Source organism: Oryzias latipes, chromosome 2 (genome assembly GCF_053564925.1).
Source record: "Oryzias latipes strain Hd-rR chromosome 2, Olatipes_Hd-rR_3.1".
Taxonomy (NCBI): Eukaryota; Metazoa; Chordata; class Actinopteri; order Beloniformes; family Adrianichthyidae; genus Oryzias; species Oryzias latipes.
Window position 1 is genome coordinate 24840360 of NC_136238.1, and position 24752 is coordinate 24865111.

General features: G+C 40.4%; 3 protein-coding genes across 10 annotated transcripts in view; 1 reads left to right on the forward strand and 2 right to left on the reverse strand.

Annotated features, from left to right (window-relative positions):
- Positions 1 to 11931, reverse strand: part of LOC144987779 (uncharacterized) — a 149000-nt gene extending 137069 nt beyond the window's left edge. The window contains exons 1-2 of one of the 5 annotated variants that reach the window (XR_013651452.1): positions 3198 to 8977; positions 1000 to 1338 (exon numbers count right to left, since the gene is read on the reverse strand). Coding sequence is in view for 3 of the 5 variants with exons in the window: in XM_078937197.1 (XP_078793323.1) it covers positions 1000 to 1338; positions 10625 to 10796 (511 nt within the window). In the remaining 2 variants the exon portion in view is untranslated. Of the gene's footprint in view, positions 1 to 999; positions 1339 to 3197; positions 8978 to 10624 lie in introns of those variants that run through there. The other 4 variants (XR_013651453.1, XM_078937197.1, XM_078937180.1 and 1 more) reach the window with 4 other exon arrangements.
- Positions 1 to 24752, forward strand: part of LOC144986719 (NLR family CARD domain-containing protein 3-like) — a 674722-nt gene that overhangs the window by 304345 nt on the left and 345625 nt on the right. The window lies entirely within an intron of this gene.
- Positions 14306 to 19396, reverse strand: LOC144986918 (uncharacterized). Its single transcript, XM_078935671.1, has 11 exons — positions 19114 to 19396; positions 18457 to 18861; positions 18230 to 18374; positions 16926 to 17227; positions 16631 to 16838; positions 16437 to 16553; positions 16189 to 16334; positions 15718 to 15918; positions 15420 to 15634; positions 15121 to 15345; positions 14306 to 15001 (listed from the first exon to the last, which is right to left on the reverse strand). Exons 1-11 carry the CDS (start codon positions 19125 to 19127, stop codon positions 14592 to 14594), a joined length of 2388 nt encoding a protein of 795 aa, XP_078791797.1. The 5' UTR covers positions 19128 to 19396; the 3' UTR covers positions 14306 to 14591.

Sequence of the window (24752 nt, forward strand, 5' to 3'; positions counted from 1 at the left end):
CACTGTCATAATTTAATTTTTGGGAAATTTTTAAAAGCTACATTTAATAAATGATTGTCTTAACAGCCAGAAAAAAATTAAATAAAAAGTATTTTGTTAACCAGTCAAGAGGAACTTTGTGGCTCTCTTTGGGTTTTGGTCTGGAAGAAACTGGATCAAATGGTTCTTTATGTGTTAAAGGTTCCAGACTCTTGATTTCCACTGAAGCTATGAGTATGAAATGTCATTCCACAGACAAAGCATCAACAAAATGATCCTGATGCTGCTGAGGTTCTTATGGAAGTGAAGCAAATCTCAGCAGAGATGAAGTTTTCTAAACTGAAATCACTGACATTAAACAGCCTGAACATTCATGGAGCTGAACTGGACACAGAAAAACCTCCCTGTTGTGTTTCCACCCACCAATGAGGAGCAGTTTGATGAAGATGAAGCTGCACTGGAGGAAGAATCAGTCCAGAAAAGATGGAGAACAATTCTGACACTAAGCAGTTTTTCACTGATGTGTTCAGGTTTGAATCTTTTCTGTCTGCAGATCCATGAGCAGGACCCTGTCTTTGGGTTTTAGCTTGAAATGTAGTTTTGGAAATAGAATCTGTCTGAATGTCTGGAATTGGAGACATGGAGACATCAAAGAGGTTCAGATGGGATTTTGGGTTTGACAGAGAAATCTGCTGAAAAGAACTGAACTACAAACTTAGAACCACAGACGACAAAACAGATTGTACTTTTTTATCTGCTAACAATTTTCTCTTTGATCTGTTAAGGTTTCCTGTTTGTCGTTAGCTGGAGGGACTAACTAAGATCATATGATTTGAAGAATGTTGTCGGCTGCACTGACCAACAATGTCTTCTGTCTTTTCAACTGGAAGGGACAGAAGAGACTCTTCCAGGACACGCTGTTGATGGACTGCATGTTTGGAGAGCTTGAAGCTCAAGATAGAACCGTTGTTGAAGTGAACATACCGATAGTGTGGAGATGAAGATCAGAGTCACACTGACCTGCTGACATGTGAGAGCTGTCCACACTTTGGACATGACTTCTGTCCCTCCTCTTCCTCTGATCTCTGTTCTGTGGGTCTGTCTCTTCATCTGTAGTTGATGTTGATTCTTCATTTTGGTTTTCTTCTTCATCCTGACTATCAGTTACATTAAAGCTCTGCAGTTCCTCTTTAATCTGTGGAGGTTCTGTTTCCTCCTGTTCCTCTTTAATTTGTGGAGGTTCTGGTTCCTCCTGTTCCTCTTGAATCTGTGGAGGTTCTGGTTCCTCCTGTTCCACTCTAAAGTTCCTCTGCTGGTTGCATTGATCTGCCTCTTCAGTCATCCAATGCTGGGGGAGGACTGCAGGGACACAAACACAACAAGGAGCATTTTATACATTTTCAGGACTTTTGGGTTTTGTCAAGCTTCAATAAACTCTGTGATCATTGGAATATGAATATGTCTGAGGAGTCTGGAGGACAACAAGAGACTAATGGAAGCAATAAATATAGATGCCATTATATTATTTAATAAACGTGTCATTAATTTAAAATTTAAAAAAAATAATCAAAATTGTCATTATTTAATCAAAATTCAATGCTAAGTGATTTACACAGGTTCCATTTCTAAGTTCTTCTAATCTTCTACATTCTATTCTATTTCTCCATCTGACATTGACACAGTTTAAAGGTGAACTTTGTTTCAGGGTGATGGTTGAACTCCCGCCTTTTTTCTGCCTTGTGCAAACAGATGGGAAGAAAACTTGAAACTTTGTTCTTCCAGTTTGTTCTTCTGGTTCTAGAGAAGGAAAGTGATGATTCCACTGGTGACAGAAACAAACACACAGTAGTGTCTGATAAAAAAACATCAATGAACACTCATGGATCATGTGTGACACATGTTACTGGCATCTGCATTTATGGCGCACAGCCGGGACTTGAACACACCGGGGTGTGGTTCCACCAGCACAAGCAGCTGCTCCAGATGTGTACATTGGAATGTGTACACAAGTGGCTTCTGGACAATTTTGGAAAGATGTACACAAAAATACACAACTGGACAGACTGGACCCTCCAGCAGACAGGCTGTAGGTCAGAGGTGGGCACTGAGGTCTGCATTCCTGCATGTTTTCCAGCATACCCTGCTCTGGCATGTTCTAATTGGCTGGACACACCTGAACCAGGTAATCAGCCATGAGTAGGGCAAGACTATCTGGAAATCATGCAGACACACCGGCCCTCGAGGCCTGGAATTGCCCACCCCTGCTGTAGGTATAACCAAGTCCAAAGTGTGTCCTCTGTTGTGAGCAGCTGTGGGACATTTTTGAAATCTGTGGAAAACTCACAATCATGACATCATCAATGTTTTCCACAGCTATCACTATCAATTGGGTAGACAAAAAAAAATTGAAAATAAATATAACTTAAAAAAAATAATCCATAAAAATAAGGGTCCATTACAAAAGTTGAAATAGATCAAATAAATTACACAATGTCTGGGCATTCTTATGATTCATGTAATGTAAAGATTTAGAGAATAGGTTGAGACGGTTGAGTAATCCATTAATGTGAGATTTCACCCAATAAAATGCTTTGAAATTACAATCAGTGCATTAATCAGAAAGTCCAGATTTTTGTGAATAAATTGTAATCGAATTTTAATTGTATTCCAATTTAAAGGGCTAATGATGATATTTTTGTATTTGAGCCAATTATGAAAAGAAGACCAAAACTCTTTTACATGAAAACATTCCAAGAAAAGACTTTCCACAGTTTCTACATAATTTCCACAAAAGACAAAAAGATCACTATCCCAGTTAAAGAGAGAATGTAAAAATGATTGGAAGGGTAAATATCATTTAACGGGAGTGCCCCAAAAATAGCACTGCTCATATAGCAAATCAATATATTGTGGCGATCTGGGGTTTAGCCCCGCCTTCAGCTTTTAAGACTCATGGGAAGTGGGGAATCTGGGGTGTGTTCAATTGCTCACCAGAAGTGAGGGAGCTGTGAGCAGAAGTGAGTTTAATGCTGTTTGGATGTTGGTGGGCGTGTTCAAAATTAACAGACATAACAGACTGCCAACATATGTGAGTGTCGTTTTCGACAAACTGGGGTTGTGCTTAGCATGGGGCACGGGGAGCAGATTCGGACATGTCAAGTGGAGCCGCTACTAAGTAAGAGGATATTTAATTTAGACTTGGGCACAACGGTACTTACCTGGATAGTAAAGGGTGGTGATTCAGTGCTTGCTATTTAGTAATTAATGCACTTCAGTTCTGCTGTCATGAAATATATGGCAGAGGATGGAACGGCCTGAAACTTGTGAATCGGTGTTCCCGCCTTTGAGAAAGAGGTGCGTGTGTGTGAGGAGGAGAAGGGGAGGGGTAGTGGGTGCAGGTTGCGAGGTGAAACGGCACACGGAGACCATTGTGGAACACCTGGATCAGCGGGTGGCTTAAATTACTCAGCTCATTCTAATAATGTCATTCTTCACTAACTATTGCAGACATTTTTAATACTTGTCTGTATTTTCCATATCCATTTATTTTTACGGTTGTTTAGTTGGTGATAGTAACGTATAAATAAAGACAGCAGGTAATGCTGGCTGGAAAACAGCTGCACTTTTTCAGACCATAAATAAACAATAGATCATTTGTTTATGAAAGTATTGAGAATTTTGGAGGATTTTAATGTTGGTGTTGTAAAAAATTAGGAAAATGGCAAATATTTTGGAGTAATCCCACTGAGGAGTTCTGTAATTAAGTTTTTAATGTTTTATGAGACCTAAACATGATTTTCACAATAACAGGTTTTTAAATAATCAAATCCCTCTGATATGTTTCACAAAGACACACACACAGGACCAAAGACACACACACAGGACCAAAGACACACACACAGGACCAAAGACACACACACAGCACCAGAGACTAGGCCTGGGCGATAAATCGATTAAATGAATTAATTCGAATTTTTTGTTACGGGCGATTTCAAAAATAACTAAATCGAGTTTTTATGTGGCGCATTTTTGGCTCCCCAGAGCTTCCGTAGCATTAGTTTCACACGGCGGTATGGCACATGACAATCGACACACGAAGCAGCAAGCGACAGCATGGCTACCGGCGAGAGTTGGAAGTTTGTTCCCAAGAAAGGAATCAAATCATCTGTTGATGGAACTGGTCTGGGTTTACTGCCACAGATGTGGAGGAAGAGACCCCCCCCCCCACGCTGCCTAATTCCCATCGGAGTCAAAGGCTCGCACGCGCCCAGTCCTCTTACACACGCACGCGCCCTGACACACACACATACTCATACTACAACGCCTGTATAATTGGTTCATTAGTTAGATAGTTGGTTGTTACTGTTATTTGTTAATAAAAAACACTGCGTTGTAATTATTACTTGTACCGATATATTCATTTGAGACGCGGCCGCTGTAGGATTTTGTTTTTGGAGGAGTCGGCCGCGGGGGGGACTCCTGCTGCTTCATCATCTTTTCCGTGGAGAAGACGGGGTTTATTAATTTCTTTAAAGCCTTAGACCCCAGATATGAGCTGTATTGTTAATTTTTTATTTTTAGGCCATATCGCCCAGCCCTACCAGAGACACACACACATGACCAAAGACACACACAGGACATCACACACAGGACCAAATACACAGACACAGGACCAAAGACACAAACAGGACCAATGACACAGACATAGGACCGAAGACACACACACAGAACCAAAGACACAGGACCAAACACACACACACAGAACCAAAGACACAGGACCAAACACACACACAGGACCAAAGACACACACAGGACCAAAGACACATGACCAAACACACATACAGGACCAAAGATACAGGACCAAACACACACACAGGACCAAAGACACAGGACCAAACACACAGACACAGGACCAAACACACACACACAGGACCAAATACACAGGACCAAACACACACACACAGGACCAAAGACACAGTACCAAACACACACACAGGACCAAAGACACACAGAGGACCAAAGACACAGGACAAAAGACACACACAGGACCAAAGACACACACAGGACCAAAGACACAGGACCAAACACACAGACACAGGACCAAACACACACACACAGGACCAAAGACACAGTACCAAACACACACACAGGACCAAAGACACACAGAGGACCAAAGACACAGGACAAAAGACACACACAGGACCAAAGACACACACAGGACCAAAGACACAGGACCAAACACACACACACAGGACCAAACACACACACACAGGACCAAAGACACACACAGGACCAAAGACACAGGACCAAAGACACACACAGGACCAAAGACACACACATGACCAAAGACACACACGGGACCAAAGACACACACATGACCAAAGACACACACAGGACCAAAGACACACACAGGACCAAAGACACACAAAGAACCAAAGACACACACAGGACCAATGACACACACAGGACCAAAGACACACACAGGACCAAAGACACACACAGGACCAAAGACACACACATGACCAAAGACACACACAGGACCAAAGACACACACATGACCAAAGACACACAAAGGACCAAAGACACACACAGGACCAAAGACACACAGAGGACCAAAGACACACACAGGACCAAAGACACACAGAGGACCAAAGACACACACAGGACCAAAGACACACACAGAACTTCACAAACCAAGCAGAAATGAACTTATTGCTAAAAATGATGTCAGGAGTTCAGCTCTAAGAAAAGGACAAAAGAGCAAATAAAACGGAATAATTTGATTTATTATTTCTAATTATTAATATTCCCTGGCTTTGTTTGTTCATATTTGCTTAATTTCACAGAATGTATTTATTATTCCGGATTAATATTCCTGTTTGTTTTTATTTACATTTATGTTTAAAAGGTTAAAAGTAAGTTAAAGTTTTAAAAGTTTAAAAGTTTAGCTTTGGTCTGTTCAATAAATGTTTATTCTTGTTCGGCCCGCAACCTGAACCCCCCCCCCATAATACAAGTCTAGAAAATTCACGCATGTTTTTGTGTGTAAAATAGGGCACACACAAGGATGTCCGCAAACTGTGTGGGTTTTTTCTTTGTTTTTGTTTTTTTTGGGGGGGGGCGCTGGGAGGTTTTTAGTGGCGCCCTTCAAACCGCTTAGTGCCCATGAAATAGCCCTCTGTCTAAAAAAGGTTATTTAACCAGTGATGAAAGTCAGGCAAGGAAAAAATCCCTGAACTTTTCTTTGAGCGATATGGCAGGCACAGAGCGAAATTTTGGAAAAATACGTGGTCTTAGATGCATTCTGGTGCATTCTGGCAGCTAGTTATTCACTTCTTTATCAAGAAACTAAGACTAATTGGAGCATCATGATTTGTCATTCAAACCCCTAGTTTGACTCTCCATTAAGGACTTGCTGGTCCTAAAAAAGAATTTGGAAAATTGCTCAAAGTAACACAATCCTACAATCTACGCTTTTCCTTAAAGCTGCAAAACATACAATTGCTAAAATATAGTAACATCAAAGCCCCAAATGGCAAAAAGAACACCAGTAACTATGATATTCTATGAAAATACCTCAGTTATTTATACATTATTTCTGCTTTAGAAATGACTGATGTACAACATCCACTTGCACTGTTTTCTCAAACTATAATTACATCAAAATATGGGATCTGCTTTAAACTATAATTCTATAACATAATACATCAATTCTTTAACACCAATACTAAGTAATCTGGGAAATATCAAAACAAACATACAAACTAAACTAAACATTGTAAACATTATTTTTTAAGGGAGTGCGGGTCCAAACCATCAAATACTTATAATTAATGTTAACTATACTGAACTAAATCATGGTAATTAGGAAATACAAATAAATTAGATAGAGAAATGTATTCAAAATAAAAACTGAAACTCAAAACTCAAAACTAAAATTGAAATTATTTCAAAATGTGGTTTTGAGATTATTTTACACAAAAAAGTATTTGACCTACACTACCTTAAAAATCTTTTTTTTTTTTCCAGCCAAGACCACTTCAATTTGTTTTTTATCGTCTTCTCACAACTGAGGTCGTGACCACGCTCAATAATGACGATGCCTGCCATTATTTTAACACAAATTTGATCGCAAACTCTTCAGATGTGTTTGTGAAAGTTTAGCGTGGGTCCGCCAGTTTTGGTCTCTAGGGAAGCGAGTCACCCTGACCACGTGGTGCAGACAGAGCCAATCAGACCCGTCGACGCATCCGAAAGCAACTAAAACGTCCCGTCATTGGTCAATTAGGCCGGGAAGACGAAAGATGGCCACGACCATAGAGGAAGCGATCTGCGGAGAAATATAGAAAATAAAGCTAAAATTAGCTGATTTCAGACCATTTTCTAATCCGGAAAGCGATTTGTCCGTAGAGATCAGGTCTTTATTTCCCGGAAAGTACGTTCGGTTTGCTCAAAAACCCGGATTTCCGGGAATTCCCGGAAGACTTTCATCACTGTTTAACATTCATTCATTCATTCATTACATTTAGTTAGATGTATAAGTTATATCTGGCCTTTTTTGAGGACAGACACTATGCTGATGTGGCCCTCAGTGAAAATGAGTTTGACACCCCTGGTGAAAAACCACCAACTAACACCGCGGTCAAGTGAGCCGACATCTGCGGAAGTGCGGTCACGCCAGCCGTCACTGACTTTTAGCATGCGCGTTTACATCATAGTTTACGGTACACACACCCAGCGAGCTGGAAAGACGGCATAAAGCGCGGACATCACCGATGTCACTGTTACCCATTATAGAAATGACATGTACTGTACTCTGAAATAAATGAGAGTTATTGCATGCCCTGTATCGTTATTTGATGTACAAATGTATTCATTTGGATTGCATGTCTGTTCATTCCATAATAAACTACCAGAAATAACGTGTTTTGTCTGAAATATAATCAATCAGACAGATTCTAAAAGTGAGATTTAACACTGACAAGAGTGTTTTGTGGGTTGTTGAGCATGACATGGAATGGAATCAAGCAGAAATGAAGAAACTCCAAGTAAAATCACATCTGGTCCTGTCAACTCTTTCTAAAGTTGCTTCATTTAAGGTGACGCAAAACTTTCACTGGATTATTGTTGGTAATGATGTTCACTAATATCATAGCAAGTTTGAAGAAAAATGACTGGATAATATTAGAGATATTAAAGTTATAGAACAATTTGGGTCTCCTCATTTACAGACACTGTGTAATATGTAAACCTTACAAAATGCTACTTCTTTCAAAAGGTGACGCAAAACCTTCACTGGATTATAGTTGGGAATAATGTTCACTAACATCACAGTAAATTTGAAGAAATTTGACTGGAAAAAATAAGAGATTTAGACATTATAGTACACCTAAGCATCCTGCTTGTATAGTTAAAATAAAACTTGTGAACCCTTCAAAAGGGCACTTTATCAAAAGGTGACGCAAAACTTTCACTGGATTATGGTTGGTAATAATGTTCATGATCATCGCAGCAAATTTGAAGGAATATGACTGGAGGAAATTAGAGATATTAAAGTTATAGAACAATTTGGGACTCCTCATTCACAGACAGTGTGTAATATGTAAACCTTACAAAATGCCACTTCTGTCAAAGGTGACGCAAAACTTTCACTGGAATATGGTTGGTAATGATGTTCACGATCAGATCAGCAAGTTTGATGAAAATTGACTGTAGAACAGTCATAGATATTAACATATTAGACCAATTCAGGCTTCCTCATACATAGTCATAGTATAACATTTGAACCATCCAAAATACCACTTTTTTCAAAGGTGACGCAAAAATTTCACTGGATTATGGTTGGTAATAATGTTTATGATCATCACAGCAAGTTTGAAGAAGAATGACTGCAGAATATTAGAGAAATTAAAGTTATAGTTCTCCTAAGCATCCTGCCTTTATAGTTAAAGTAAAACATTTGAACCATCCAAAATACTCCTTTCATCAAAAGGTGACGCAAAAATTTCACTGGAATGTTGTTGGTATTGATGTTCATGACCATCACAGCAAATTTGAAGAAATTTGACTGTAGAAAAATACAGATATTGACATTGTATACCAATTCTGGCCTCCTCATTCATAGTCGGAGTATAACATGTTTATAAACCTCCATATTAGGTAAATACATTTTTTTGCAATAATTTTTCTTCAAACCTGCTGTGATGTTAGTGAACATCATTACTGCCATATTCCAGTGAAAGTTTTGCGTCACCTTTGATAAAGGAGTATTTTGGATGGTTCACATGTTCTAATATGACTATGTAAGAGGAAGCCTGAATTGGTCTAATATGTTAATATCTTTACTGTTGTTCTGCAGTCAATTTTCATCAAACTTGCTGATCTGATCGTGAACATCATTACCAACCATATTCCAGTGAAAGTTTTGCGTCACCTTTGACAGAAGTGGCATTTTGTAAGGTTTACAGATTACACACAGTCTGTGAATGTGGAGACCCAAATTGTTTTATAACTTTAATATCTCTAATATTCTCCAGTCATTTTTCTTCAAATTTGCTGTGATGTTAGTGAACATCATTCCCAACAATAATCCAGTGAAATTTTTGCATCACCTTTTGATAAAAAGCCCTACATATGACAGCCTGTATTAGACTATAATGGCAATATCTTTCATTTTCTCCAGTCATATTCCTTCAAATTTGCTGCGATGATCATGAACATTATTACCAACCATAATCCAGTGAAAGTTTTGCGTCACCTTTTGATAAAGTGCCCTTTTGAAGGGTTCACAAGTTTTATTTTAAACTATACAAGCAGGATGCTTAGGTGTACTATAATGTCTAAATCTCTTATTTTTTCCAGTCAAATTTCTTCAAATTTACTGTGATGTTAGTGAACATTATTCCCAACTATAATCCAGGGAAGGTTTTGCGTCACCTTTTGAAAGAAGTAGCATTTTGTAAGGTTTACATATTACACAGTGTCTGTAAATGAGGAGACCCAAATTGTTCTATAACTTTAATATCTCTAATATTATCCAGTCATTTTTCTTCAAACTTGCTATGATATTAGTGAACATCATTACCAACAATAATCCAGTGAAAGTTTTGCGTCACCTTAAATGAAGCAACTTTAGAAAGAGTTGACAGGACCAGATGTGATTTTACTTGGAGTTTCTTCATTTCTGCTTGATTCCATTCCATGTCATGCTCAACAACCCACAAAACACTCTTGTCGGTGTTAAATCTCACTTTTAGAATCTGTCTGATTGATTATATTTCAGACAAAACACGTTATTTCTGGTAGTTTATTATGGAATGAACAGACATGCAATCCAAATGAATACATTTGTACATCAAATAACGATACAGGGCATGCAATAACTCTCATTAATTTCAGAGTACAGTACATGTCATTTCTATAATGGGTAACAGTGACATCGGTGATGTCTGCGCATTATGCTGTCTTTCCAGCTCGCTGGGCGTGTGTACCGTAAACTAACCGCATGCTAAAAGTCAGTGACGGCTGGCGTGACCGCACTTCCGCAGATGTCGGCTCACTTGACCGCGGTCAACTAACAGACGGGTCACCAAACAGAAAAGCATGAAGCTCAAATGGCTTCTCTGTTTCTCTGAAGGTCACATACCTATGTGGTGTAGCTGCAGCTGTGGTTTCCAGATGACATCCAGTAGTCTGCGCTGACGACAGAGCTCCTGCTCGTACTGGACGATGGTTCCTTCACAGAGTCTGCAGATTTCTTCAGCAGCAGCAGCTAGTCGCTCGCTGATCAACTCTCTCAGAGACTGAAGGGAAGACATGGTTCCTGCTCCGATCTTCAGCTCCAACTCCCACAAACACCACCGTCCTCTCAACACAATCTAACGCTGCTAGCCTGCTAACAAGCTAACGCTGCTAGCGCCTCGTGCTGTGTACTTCCGGGTCACGTGCAGACATTTGGCTGAAACAAAAACGCATAAATTGCTTCGCTGAACTGCAATATGGTTCAAGATATTTTCAGGATTAAAAAAAAAGTTTTAATTCTGCAAATGATAAGTAAAATAAAATCATAATAGAAAAAAAAATCATTTTTGGGGAAACTTTATGAGAGCCGTTGTGACGTCATCACACTGTTCCGTTCTCAATCCAATGTTCATTTTACAAAAACAGGCATGAGAGGTTAAATTAACCTTGTTCACATTTGTTTAGTGTATGCCTGAACTACAGTAAACGATAAAGAAATTTCTTCAGGAAACAAAGAAACAAATTTGAAAAAAAAAAGAAATTTAACAGCAAAAAATCTTAAATAACTGTTTTTAAAGAGAATAATTAGGAGTATAAATAAACATTCAACTCTAGTCGAAAACAAAGACAAATAATATTTTAGTAATGCTTTCGGTGAAAAAACAAAACAGAGGTTTCCTAGATTTCAGTTAACTTAGATTAACACGTTAATGAGATTTATAACTGAGATATAACATAATGAAAGAAAAGTGAAAAAATGAATGAACAAATGAACAAATAAAATGTTTTTAGAATGCTAACCCTTTTTCACCGACATTCTGTGTCTTGTTTCTGTGTCGTCTACAAAGACTTGTTTAATAAAAAAAATGGAATTTTTTTTTATTATTTCACACAAAATAAACACTTAAGGATTTTTTTCCCTTCTTAATAACTATTTAAATATCACATGTACTTTCTATAAAATATTACTTCTTGCTGGTTTTATTTGAACCCTTTCAGCTTTTTCCAGGTCTGAGAGTGTTAACGAAAATGAAAATATTTGACAATCCAGTTGATGAGAAGCTGCAGAAAGACTGAAATCCATCAGATTGTAAAAACGTAGAGGTGGTCCTTTGATGCTGATGATGATGATGTGATGAAGATCAGACGCTGATGTCACTGATGTTCTGGCTGTTGATGGGCTGGATGTGGGTCCTGGTGGTGCTGAAGAATGAAAGATCCTTCTACCTGCAGTCAGTTCCTGAAGGAAGCTGATTGCAGCTGTTCTCTCCTGACAGATGGAATGATGGGAAATGAAGTTCATGTTGAAGTGTGGTCCAACAAGCAGAACAGAAAGGTCTCACCTCAAAGTCAGGACTTGGATCAGCTGCTGTTCTCTGGGAGCGTGCACGTGCTGCTGCATGTGCTTCTGTCATGGCGTTCTGGATGAGCTGCTGAGGTCTGGTTGCATCAAGACTCTCAGCTGCTTTAGTCAAACTGCTGAGCGATGGAACAATGGAGCCGTTTCTGAAGGAAGAGGATCAAACATGATGCTCTGCATCCGTTTGCTTCAGGAAGTGGAGGTTTTTTAGAGTCTCCAGACTGTTTCTGAACGGCCGAAGAAAAGCAGCTGATGTGGTTCTGTCTCCTACCAGCAGGGAGCGCTCTCAGCCGGACAGAACAGATCCTCAATGCTGCTCTGAGAAGGAAGCAGAGACTGTTCACATCCAGGAGAATCTGGACTCCAATGAATCCCAGAGAATCTCCTCTCTGCTGTTTGGACACTTTGACCAGCAGAGGGCAGCAGAACTTTCAGCAACTCTGGATCTGATCCCACAAAAACAGTCCATGGATGATCAGATTTCAGAAGATTTGAAGGATCAAAGACAAAGATGTTGTGAAGAGAAGATGTGAGAAGAAAGTCCAGAATGAATCCACTCTGACTTCTCCTCATGTCTCTGAAGCTTGTGTCTTCATGTCTTCACCTCAGAGTTTCTTCTGGATTCCATGTGGATCAATAATATTGATCATGTTCTGTTGTCATTTTCCATCAGAACTTCAGGCTTTTCTCTGCTGATGATCTCTGAGCTGAACTTCTTGGAGGAATTCCTGAATCTGGGATTTGGAGCAAACAGTCAGAACAAAGGAGGTTTCCATTTCTTCTAAGCTCTGCCAGAAGAAAAGAGCTGAAGCTTGAAGCTGAAGCAGCATTTGCTCAGAGAATCTGTCCTCCAGACCAACAAGTCCCACCACAGCCTTGAAGACGTTTCCAGAAGCAGCAGCAGACTGTGTTCCCATGACGACGCTGAAGTCAGCTGCTGCTCTGCAGGAGAAAGTCTAAAGCTCCTCAGTCAGGAAGCTCTTTCAAGCTCGTGCACATCTGTCAGTGATGTTCACGTCCACTTTATTCTTCACAAATTAGATTGGAGCAGAACACTGAGAACTAAAAATAACAGATAAACAGTTCTAATCTCTACTAGAAAACATACTTCTCAAGAACACCAGACAGAAACACAAGTCTTTTTCTTTATCCGCCTCTTCCTTAGTACAATTTTTACTAAATCTTTTCTTTATAAAACTGTTATTTGCCAACATGACTCAACAAAATATGAACTGTAATTATTTTATTTTTTAAACTATATTAGAGATGTGTAAAAATTATTCTAGTGTTGTTATAGTAACAAACAGACAACATTGTCTCAGCATTACCTAAAACAACAGTGGTTAACAGTAACAGATTAAAACAATATAATAAAAGTGCAAAAATGGAAATCAGCAAAAATTCAAGAAGATTAACATTTATTTAAAAAAACTCATCCTAATAATTAAAAAAATGAGTCAAACTCAAATTTAAACCAGAAAAAATGCTCTAAATGTCCTTTGCCTGTCCTTTGTTGGGCATTTAGTTTTCAAAATCAGGAACTTTTCTGCAGAAGAAGAGCTCTTTGGAACAATCTTCCAGCACACACAGTAGTGCTGTAAAACCAGAGGTTAAATCACAATGAAGTAAAAAGATATTGTCTGAATTCAGCAGAAATGTTTGGAACAGGCAGTGTGGAGGAAAGAATGAGAAATCTAGCTTATTTTGTGCTCCTAAAGCTGGCTAGCCATGACCAATGTGATGTAAATCTAAGTCACTGGGTGGGTCAAGATGACAACAAAGCTGAAACTCTTCACATTGTTGTCTAAGGAGTGAACCTTTTCTGTTCATTTAAAATGTTACATTTTAAATGTTTAAACACCACATTTTAAACATTGTGAAATTTAAAATTTCAGTTAAAAACTGCAACCTCTTTGGTCACCAACTCAAAGAACTGTTATTCATGGGGGTGGGGTACCAGAGAGTTTAGACATTCCAGCAGAAGTTGGTCACAAGAACTTCCGACATTGTACTTTTAAAGACAAAGTTTTACTTAAATTAATATTCCTCATTTGTTTAGAAATTGAGAAAGCTGTAAAAAATAAAAAGATGACTGACAGACAGAAAGATAATGCTAAGTTAACTAGTGGTTAAAAATGGGATTTAATTAAAAAATTGAATTTAATTTAAAAACAATCCAAAAGAATAGAGGCTTCAAAATACATTAAAAAAAGGCCCCACAGTCACTTTACAGCATTAAAATCTTTAATGTCAAAAAAGAATCATCATTTCTGAAATACAATTGGTCTCTTCCCATCTTTGGCACAAGCTTCTTGTGTATGAACATGTCCCTTTTGTGGCATTGACTCATCCAGTCAGCTCTCTACATCTCTGCATGTAGGAGACCATGACACGCCCCCCTTCCACTGTGTGGTTCTACTTCTTCAGACTATTTGTGTGGTGGCAATGGGATCAAATCCCTTGAAGTGTGTGTGCTGCAAAAGTCAGGTCGGGTCAGGTCAAAGATGGGTCCTCAGTCATCCAGCCACGTCAACTCTCTCCCCTCACCCCCAAAAGAGTCTCTGGGCACCCCATAGTCGAATAGAAGTTCCTCATTTACAGCCAGATCCCTCATGGCCCTGAAGAAAATTACAATCCTTGCCCCTTCAGGAAAGTCCATTCTGCATGCCACCGGTCTGACATTGGGCCTCTTTTTGGAATGATTGATGAGACGCCCAAAGGTTTCCATGTCTGGGTGGCAAGGACATGAAGTGTTGCTGGCATCAACACAGAGGTCCTCGTTTCTGTCTTTGAAAAAAAATACGTAGCCCATCCCGTCCGTCTTTGCAGCCATTCTTTTCCTCCCTTCAGCAGCAGAGATGACTTCTCCATGGTAATCGCAAAGGATGGCGTTTTTAGGAAAGTTTTTTGTGATCACCACTCCTGCAGATTAAAGATGAACATAGAATTGTCAGCCCTGTTCTATTGGATTTTCTTGCATGATTTATCAAAAGCTAAAAGCCAAAATTATGTCTTTGCCTTAGTCCAACACCTCTCCTTACCTTTGCCTTTGCCAGCCTTGGGAGATGGTTCCACCACCACCAGGTATTTCCACTTTTGTGTTTCTACCAGTCTCTTCATTTTTGGATTGGACTCCACTCCTTCTTTTTTTGGAGGTTGCCACTTCTCAATGATGGACTTTGCTGAGGGGCAGTTGGAGTGCCACTGCTCCTTTTCAATAAGTCTCTGTACCTTGCCTTTGGTAGGCGGGCGCCTTGTCCATTGACCTGTAAAGCAGATCAATTATTATAATCAATGATTATTATTACAATCCTCATATGTAATGCTCATATTCACTTACCCAGCAGATGAGTCTCCCTCATCTTAAACTGCTGAGCTCTCCACCTGTCGTACAGAGACCTGTCCTCACTAAAGCCAGCTTCCTGTCTGGAAACCTTGTTTGGTGGCTTTCCATTCAAGGTGACGGGGAAGCTCTGCTCAAAGCTGCCGAAGTTTTCTGCCGGACGAGGTCGCTTCCGTGACGCCCAACGATCTTCCTCTGACTCATCGGACGTCCTAAAAAAAGGACATGAATTTGAAAAACTGCCAACAAATCTACAAAATGAATTGATGGTTTCATATATGTCACTACCCCTTACCCCTCAGTCCCCAGCTGCAAGACGTTAGCCATGTTGACAAAGCTAACCGGACCTCGCATGCGGTAGTGGGCCTGTGCTACTTTGTCCGTGTGGCCCAGGTAATGGGCTTTACCACTCTTTTGTTCATCCGTGAGATTCGCGGCACATTCTGTCTCCATCGCACGGCGTATTTCCTGGCTGGTCACGTTTGGGCATTTATAACTGCAATGTAAAGAAATTGACATTTGTTTTAGCTCAACAGTATACAGCCAACCCCCCCCTTACAAATCTCTATCCTAAAAGATGAAATCCTGATGATGCTAATTTAACTAGTTGTGGTTAAATTAGAGTACCAATTTAAAAACAAAAAATAAATCTAGATGAACAAGAATCAATGATTCATGAAGCTTAAGAAAATATATCCCAAAAAAAGGCCCAACAGTCATTTTAGAGCATTTATTAAAAAGAGAGATTTTATTAAAATATACTTACAACTCATGTAGACGTCTCATATCATTTGTGGCGCTGCTGATGGCCTTTCCATTTTTAGCCAGGAAGAGCTTCTCTTCACCAGTGTCTTCGTCCATGTCATCCCTGATGTAGTCAGGACGGATGGACACGTAGTACTGATTGATGAACTGCAGGGAGAAGAATTGGAAGAAATGAAAGAAAGGACATAGAAAAACAGGTATGCATACAGTTCCTCATTTATAGTCAGTTACTTATATATGGTTACTTACTGCGGCTTCTTCCTCAGTCAGGGCAAACTGAGCGACCTGGCTGTTGGCCGTCCTATGGGACTTAACAGCCACAACGACACGCCCATTCACGCTCTGCCTCTGGACCCATTCTGAGACCTGAGACAAAACCATTGAAGACATTAGCAAACTGAGCAGTCACTTCTCTCTAAAGAAGATAATAAGAAATGACTCACTGCTAGTCCCTCCACAACCCCAGGCCACTGGTAGTGGCCAAATATGAGGATGGCCTCGCAATAGTAACGATAGCGTGTCTTCTCTTCGTCTGTCACATCTTCCCCCCTCAACAGACGACCCAACATCCTCAGGGTGTCCTTTTTTGCTACACGCAGGACCAGGCAGAGCTCATGAACTCTTTTTTTGGGGCCAACAAAGTAGCCATGTCTGAAAAGACCAAATGAGAGTTGTTATTACTGACATAGCTTTGAAAAGAGGATAGAAATGGGTATTTATTTACGGCCAAAAGCTGACCTTTTACCACAGAGGTCCTCGCTGTGGCTCTTTGAGATGGGCTTCCTTAGAACAGTCAAGTAATCCATAAAATAAATGCACTTTGGAATGATGGCTGCATCTGTGGCACCACGGGACAGTCTCAGGAACTTTATGAACTGGATCAGGCTCTTGATGTAGTTGATCCTTGTTGCTGGAGACTGTCCAACGTTCTTTAATTTAATGAAGTATTCTCCAACCAGAGTAGTGTTGTCCATGAAAGTCAGTTTGATGTCATCCCCAGTGGGCTGGACGTACCGTAGTACTCTAGAGACATTGTCCACCTGTGGACACAGAAGGGTGAATTATGGTTCTAAAACAATGAAAAAAGGCTATTCTCACTCTATACCTACGACTGCACCTCCCCTGACTCCAACAACATTATCAGCAGGTATATACAACCGTCCTCGAGACCTGGTGCACAGGATCACCATCTACGGAGAGGACAACGACCTTGTTCTCAGGAAAGCACCGCCACATCAGCCGCTCATCATCAACAGGACTGTGGTGGACCAGTCTGCAGATCACTAACAGCCTCAGCTGGGAAAGAAACACTGTTGCCACAGTGAAGAAAGCCCAGCAGAGGCCGTACTTCATCAGGCTGCTGAAGAAGGCTGGTGTCAAGCGCCGGACCCTCACCCAAGCCTACAGGGGGCTTCTGGAAAGCATCCTCACCAGCGGACTAACAGCCTGGTTTGGAAACACCACCATTAAAGATAGAAAGATGCTGCAGAGGGTCATCAACACAGCTGTCAAAATTATAGGCTGCAACCTTCCATCCATGGACACCATCTATGAACAGCGCTGCAGGAGGAGAGTCTCTAAGATCATCAGAGACAGACACCACCCCGCTCACGCACTGATCCAGTGTGTGGACTCAGGCCACAACCTCAGACGTTGCAGGCCTGAAAGCATCCACGCACACACCACACGCTTCCACGACAGCTTTTTCCCAACAGCAATCAGAATGCTGGCAAAGGACACCAGAGAGGGAAGACTGGACTGAATCCTAATAAACAATAACTCCAAATGTGCAATAATTCTTCTGAACAGACTGGGATGCAGCAATATTCATATTTACTCATATTTATATTTTTTATATACCTTGTAGTCTTGTTGTCTAATTTTAACTTTATTCTATTTTTCCTCATTTTTTTGGCCTTTCTTATTTATCCTGACATGAGGGATGCCAAAGAAAAGTTCCAATGTACCGCATGTGCAAACGACAATCAAACCTGGAATCTTCTAAACAACGAACAAAATGATGTTTTTGGGGGGAATCTTACCTCTTGCTGGCAGTTTGGGATCTGCAGGATGGATGAGAGGTGATGCTTGAACTCCAGCAGCAGGGGGGTCTCTGGGGGGAATTTGGCATACAGATTTTCCTGCTGCATGCGTTCTCTCAATGTGGTGGAGGATTGGGGGGGTGGCCTGAAAAGTAAATTACATTTAGTTTAAACATACAAACAGAGGAAAGCACTTTGTTTGTTTGTTTGTCATCAAATGTTCTAACCTTTGCCAGGTGGGATCTCTCTCATCTTCAGGCTGTGATGGGACGTCACTGGAGGAGTCCTCAGCAGAAGTAGATGGCTGCTCAGCTCCTGCCTGGACCACTGTCGCCACATCTTCGGCCTCATCAAAGTCTGGAGGGAGGTTTTGGATGAGGAACTCCCTCTTCATCATCTGCTGGACGAGAGCTCGTCTTGATGGCGCGTGTGGACACAGTCTGAACAGCTCCCTGTAGTCCCAGACTCTGCCCTGCAGAGTCCAGAGCTTGGTTGAGTCTTTGGCTCGTTGAAGCTCAGCCTGACGCTCTTCTGGGGACTTGTCCTTCATGTAGACTCGAGCAAGGTGTGTTGCAAGGGTTTCCGTGGGCTTAACACAGAGCGGGCAGTGGAGGATGCGACGGTCGGGCTTCCTGTAGCAGAGGTGAAACATTTAAAAAATAACAAGGGCTAAAACGTTCAAATACAGAGCAACACTTCTCCTTTCCTGAGGAAAACATGCAGAGGTGGCTAACGTGCTGAACCAACAGACAGGACTGAAAGTGGACCAAACAGGACTAAATGTGGACCAAACTTTTTAAACTTGGTCTTTTACTGTTAAACCAGGATAAAACTCAAATTTAAGACAGGAAAAAAAGCTCTAAATGTCTTTTAAAGTTACTTACTTGTTGGCAGACATCTTGTTCTCAAAATCAGGATCTTTTCTGCAAAAGATGAGCTTTTTATAAGAATCTTTGAGCAGACACAGCAGTGCTGTAAAATCAGCAATCAAATCAATGAAAAAGCCGTCAAGGAGAAAGATCTTGTCTGTAGTCAGCAGAAAGGTCTGGTAGAGTCAACCATGGATGGAAGAATGAGACAGCAGGAGAAAACTAGCGTCTTTTATGCTCAAAACCTGGCTAGTCAGGTTCAATGTGATGTAAATCTAAGGTAGAAGTGGTCAAGACTGAACCCACCAATGAAAAGTGAACTTCTTCTGTTCATCTGAAAGGTCAACTTCTTTGTCTGGCCTATAGCTCGTGTAAATCTCTAGGAATTCTTTGCACTGACAGAGTAAAAAAACAACTCAATATTAGTGTAAAAGGCTCAACACTTTACACATTTACACATTATCTTACTACACAAAAAATGCTTAATTAATTATTGAAAATTGTTAAATTGATTTATTTTCCAATTATGTTACTTCACTTGCTCCAAAAATTGAAAAATTGATTCATGATTTTTCTTAATGTTATTTTGCACATATTTTAACTTTGATACTTGAGCATTTATTGCTATGAAGATTTTTGAAACAGTGTTATGTCTATTTTACCAATGTATAATAATACAAATATTATTTTTTAATCATATAAATGACTTTCACAAGTAACATAATCTGCATATATTTTGAATAAATTATCTGCATTTGCCATGTTGATTTCTAAAATAAATAGTTATTACATAATAATTTAAGTAATTCATCTTTGTCATGTGCTTTATTGATACTTAATGTTTCTTAATTCTGTCTGATAAAATCCAGGAACCGGATATTGATAAATCCTGTAATAAAATGGTTACGGTAGAACAGGAGTGAGATTATATAAATTATCTTCCTTCCACTCCCTTTCAAGCAATATTTATTAATATGTCTAATTATCCTCGGTTTGATAGGTCATTGTATGAATGTATAACTGATGATTGTATTGTTTTTGTGTATTATTGTTATTTGATTGAAATAAACAATCTCCAAATCCAAAATCCAAATCCAAAAGTCATTGACTACGGGGAGAGCAGAAGCAAAGAATAGGGAGAACTTTATTCAGTGCTGCTAGTTTTACATGTGGTAGACAAGGCTTTGTTCTGTTACAACATGGTCTATCCATATTTAACTTAGATGTATATCTGTTTGGTCCAATAGGTTTGTCAGAAAACTTTTTCTGAAAAGGGACTGTAAAAAATGCTATTAGTTCATATCCAGTTCTCCAGACACAATAAAAGATTCAATAAGACTCAAAAGTCAAAAACAGAACATTGTTACATTTATTAAGCACAATGAAAGCGCATTCAAAAATCATTTGCAGCGCACCATATATGGGAAGATACCTGGAAAAACAAAACATTAATATGTATTACTAGCATAATTAATTCCAGTTTGACTCCTGGAATCACATATGGCCCCCAGACTGTAGTATGTCCACCCCTGATCTAGACGCAGACAAATGTCTGCACATCAGAAACAACAAATTTGCCTCATACTCAACAAACAGACAAGATAGTGTCTAACAATTCTATCAATAAAAAACCATGATAAAACAAGTTAAAAAAAAATCAGAAACTGCATTTCCTTGAGAAATGAGTTGGTTTGATATGTTTCAGTCCAACAAACTCAATAACTTTGAATAACTGTATATATACATTTTCTCAACTTGCCCTGCTGTTTATCATGTCAAATCAACAGAAACAAAACATCCATCCATTCATCTTCCTCCACTTATCCTGGATCGCGTCGTGGGGGCAGCAGTCTCAGTAAAGCTGCCTAGACCTCCCACAACCCGGCCACTTCCTCCAGCTCCTCTTGGGGAACCCCGAGGTGTTCCCAGGCCAACCGAGAGATGTATTCTCTCCAGCGTGTCCTGGGTCTTCCCCGGGGCCTCCGCCCAGTGGGACATGCCCGGAACACCTCTCCAGGGAGGCGTCCAGGAGGCATCCGGAGCCAACTCAACTAGCTCCTTTCGATGTAGAGGAGAAGCAGTTCTACTCCGAGCTCTCCGCGGGTGGCCGAGCTTATCACCCTATCTCTAAGGGAGCGCCCAGCCACCCTATGGAGGAAGCTCATTTCAGTCACTTGTATCAGGGACTTCGTTCTTTTCGGTCATGACCCACAGCTCATGACCATATATGAGTATTGGAACAACGATCAACCGGTAAATTGAGAGCTTTGCTTTTCGGCTCAGCTCTCTCTTCACAACGGACCGATACAGCGACCGCATAACTACGGACGCCGCTCTGATCTGCCTGTAGATCTCATGCTCCGGTCTTCCCTCACTCGTGAACAAGACCCCAAGTTATTTAAACTCCTCCACCTGGGGCAGGGAGACTCCACCCACCAAGAGATGGCAAACTACCTTTCTCCAGTCGGGAACCATGGCCTCAGATTTAGCAGCGCTGACCCTCATCCCAGCCGCTTCACACTCGGCCGCAAACCACCCAAATGCATGCTGGAGGTCCTGGCTTGATGAAGCCAACAGGACAATATCAACTGCAAAGAGCAGAGAGGAAACCCTATGGTCCCCAAAACAGACCCCCTCCAGCCCCTGGCTGCGCCTAGAAATTCTGTCCATAAAAATTATGAACTGAACCGGTGATAAAAGCCAGCGCTGCCGGAGTCCAACATGCACCAGAAACAAGTCCGACTCTCTTCCGGCTAGGCAAACCAAGCTCCTACTCCAGTCATACAGAGATCGGACAGCCCTCAGTAAGGCTCCCCGGACCCCATGCTCCCAGAGCACCCCCCACAGGATATCAAAGTAGATGCGGTCGAACGCTTTCTCCAAATCCACAAAACACATATGGACTGGTTAAGCGAACTCCCACAATCCCTCCAGCACCCTAAAGAGGGTGTAGAGCTGGTCCACTGTTCCACGGACAGGATGCAAACCGCACTGTTGGTGTCTCATGAGTCTCCAGTGGCTCACATGAATCCAAGAGGGTCTCTCAGCATTGTGGACTGCAGGCAGTGTTTTTGTGGCCAAGAGAACATTGTAAGGGCCTGTCCATCTGGGTACTGACCACTCAGCTCTCTGGATCTCCTTCAGGAACACCAGTTCTCCAGTTTATAGCTTTTCATTGACACCTGCTGCCAAGTGAAAAGAGCCATGACAGATTCAACAGTTCTTTGGTCTCACTGATTTGTGCAAATATTCATGCAATTTTCCTTTATCATTAGAGCCTTACATCAAATAGGAGAGCACAGGAAATATGAACGGTTTGTGAAAAACACGTTGGTCGGTGTCAACCCAGTTGTGGAATTCTGAGTTATGTTTGCTGTCAGTCTCACCATATCTTAACATGCAGGTCAGGGTTTGCCAGTGTTTTCCATAGCTTTAGCTAACTGCTGTTGCATGGTTCCATTCTGTCTTGCACTCTGTGGACACCAAACTGCATCAAAAAGCTCATTCTTCATTTGTTGCTTGCTTTGTTTAGCTCAATATAATCCACGTTGAGATGCTGAAACAGCTCATTGGGTGCTTGAAATGATTCCCATCTTGTTCTAACAGCAGCTTGTCTTAAGCAGAAAACACAACCTCGACCATTTTTCTGTGCAATTTCTAGAATTTTTTTGCCGAAAACAACTTTGTTTACCGCTGTAATTGCTAATTATCCCTGCTGCTGCCACACAGCAAGGCCCATGTGACACATGAGTACCTCAAAAGTACAAGAAGGGGGGTGAACAGCTGAAGTTGAACTGAGAAACTGTTAGGAAAAACAATTGTTTGTCTCTGATTTCTCCAATAATAAAATTGGTAGCTGTCTATTATTTAATGCACATACGCTCATGCACAGGATTAAAATAAATAAATAAACAAGTAAATAAATACTAAGAAACAATTAAGTGGTAAAACAAATTTGATTAGTATAACAACATCAAAAAATATCTAAATAACTTGTGATTTAAAATCTGAAATAAAAATTAAAACTGAGTTAAATGTTACTTACTAAAACTTTAATGGCACAAGGAATTAAATTATCGTTAAATCTGCTTCTTTGCCCCTTGTATCGTCTATAGAGCTGACCTGTAATAATCAAAATAGGTGACTGTGAAGATGGCAGGATTCCTCGATAATATTTTCAGCTCTGCTGAGGTTGCCTGAGCTGGCTAACTCTTCAAGGCTGATCGAGAGCAATCTGTGTTATCTTGAACTAATGGTTAACTCCTGAAGCACTGTCTCCAAGGTTAGGTTGAAATAGCTGTAGTTCATGTAAAACTCCCAGAAAGGCACTAATAAAGATAGTAAAATACATCAAAAAGCTACTTCCCATTAGGAACCAATAAAAACACAAATCTTTGAGTACAACCCATAGTAAGAGTTGGAATAAGAAAAAAAAAAATACCAGAAATTGCAGAGATCCTGATGCTCCTGTACTAGCAGAGTTCTCAAGCCTGATGACATGCAGAAACACAGTTTTCTAGTTTCAAAATCCAACATACAAACTTAATTAGTGTCAAGCATAGAGACCACCTCTTCAAAACAATTTCATAGTCAAATCCACTGAGCCCTAGTAAAAATCCCAATACCTTTGGTGGGAATGTTTGCTGGCTTTGTTTTTTTAAGTTTAGGTATGTTCACACAATGGCATATTTAAAGACAAGAACTGAAAGGAGAAACACTTATCAGGTAGAAGTGTTTGCCTCAGCTCGAGAACCAAAGGCATTTTCTTGTGTTCTAAAAAAGACATTAAGAATATTTAAAGTGCCTAAAACAATAGAAAAAATATGTATAGCAAAGTAACAATAACAATAAAAACAAGATCAAAAAAGGCTAAAAGAAAACTACAGCATTTGCAAAATGACATTTGATTGACAGATTCTCCTGAACCACTTTCAGTGGAAGGGGTCTGGGCTTCAAACAAGCTTATTCCTGATTGGGGATAGTAGTTGCCCTAGAAACGTGACTCAGACTGACTTAGAGCAATCAAGGTCGTCTGGCTTCAAATAGTAGCAACCGTCTCACGGGAAAATGGCATCTGAATTGGCTTAATTTCCCTGCAGCTCGAGGTAAAACCTTTTCTGTGGGTGGCATCACGCCTGGAAGTGTCCATCTATTAACGGTCTATTGGTCGCAACATATTTGCAAATCAGCTGCTGCTGATGATCCTCTCTGCTCCATCTGGAGAAACATCAGACTCACCAACCCATTCCCTTCCACCTGCAGAGAGAAATAAGAAAGACAGAGATGAAGGAGTGTCTTCTGATCCTGGTCTGTCAGTCATTAACCGCGGTTACATGGGCAAAATATCTTGATCGGATCAATGGTCGGGTTAAAATTCACCCGTGCACATGGGCACAGAAAACCTTTTTCTGATTAGAAGAAACGTTCCCATGGGTCACACTTTCGGTCGGAATAAATCCTTTGGCCATGCGCAGCAGTGTCGAATATACCGTAAGGAAAGTGTGTCCTGTTGTAAACAAACCTTTGTTGTCACATATATTCATTTAGCAGCTTGGTTATATACGAGGCAATCTTCCAAACGGGCTTTCATTAATGTAATGAATATTATGAAGCGCCTGTTCGCTCATCGCCTGTTCGCTCATCGCCTGTTCGCT

Excerpts from the sequence above, each read along its gene's own strand:
- LOC144986918 (XM_078935671.1), bottom strand. Across the intron at positions 16,554-16,630 it reads GGGTTGTGGAGGGACTAGCA|GTCTCAGAATGGGTCCAGAG; the intron begins GTGAGTCATTTC and ends GTTTTGTCTCAG. Across the intron at positions 15,002-15,120 it reads CAAGGCTGGCAAAGGCAAAG|GAGTGGTGATCACAAAAAAC; the intron begins GTAAGGAGAGGT and ends TTTAATCTGCAG.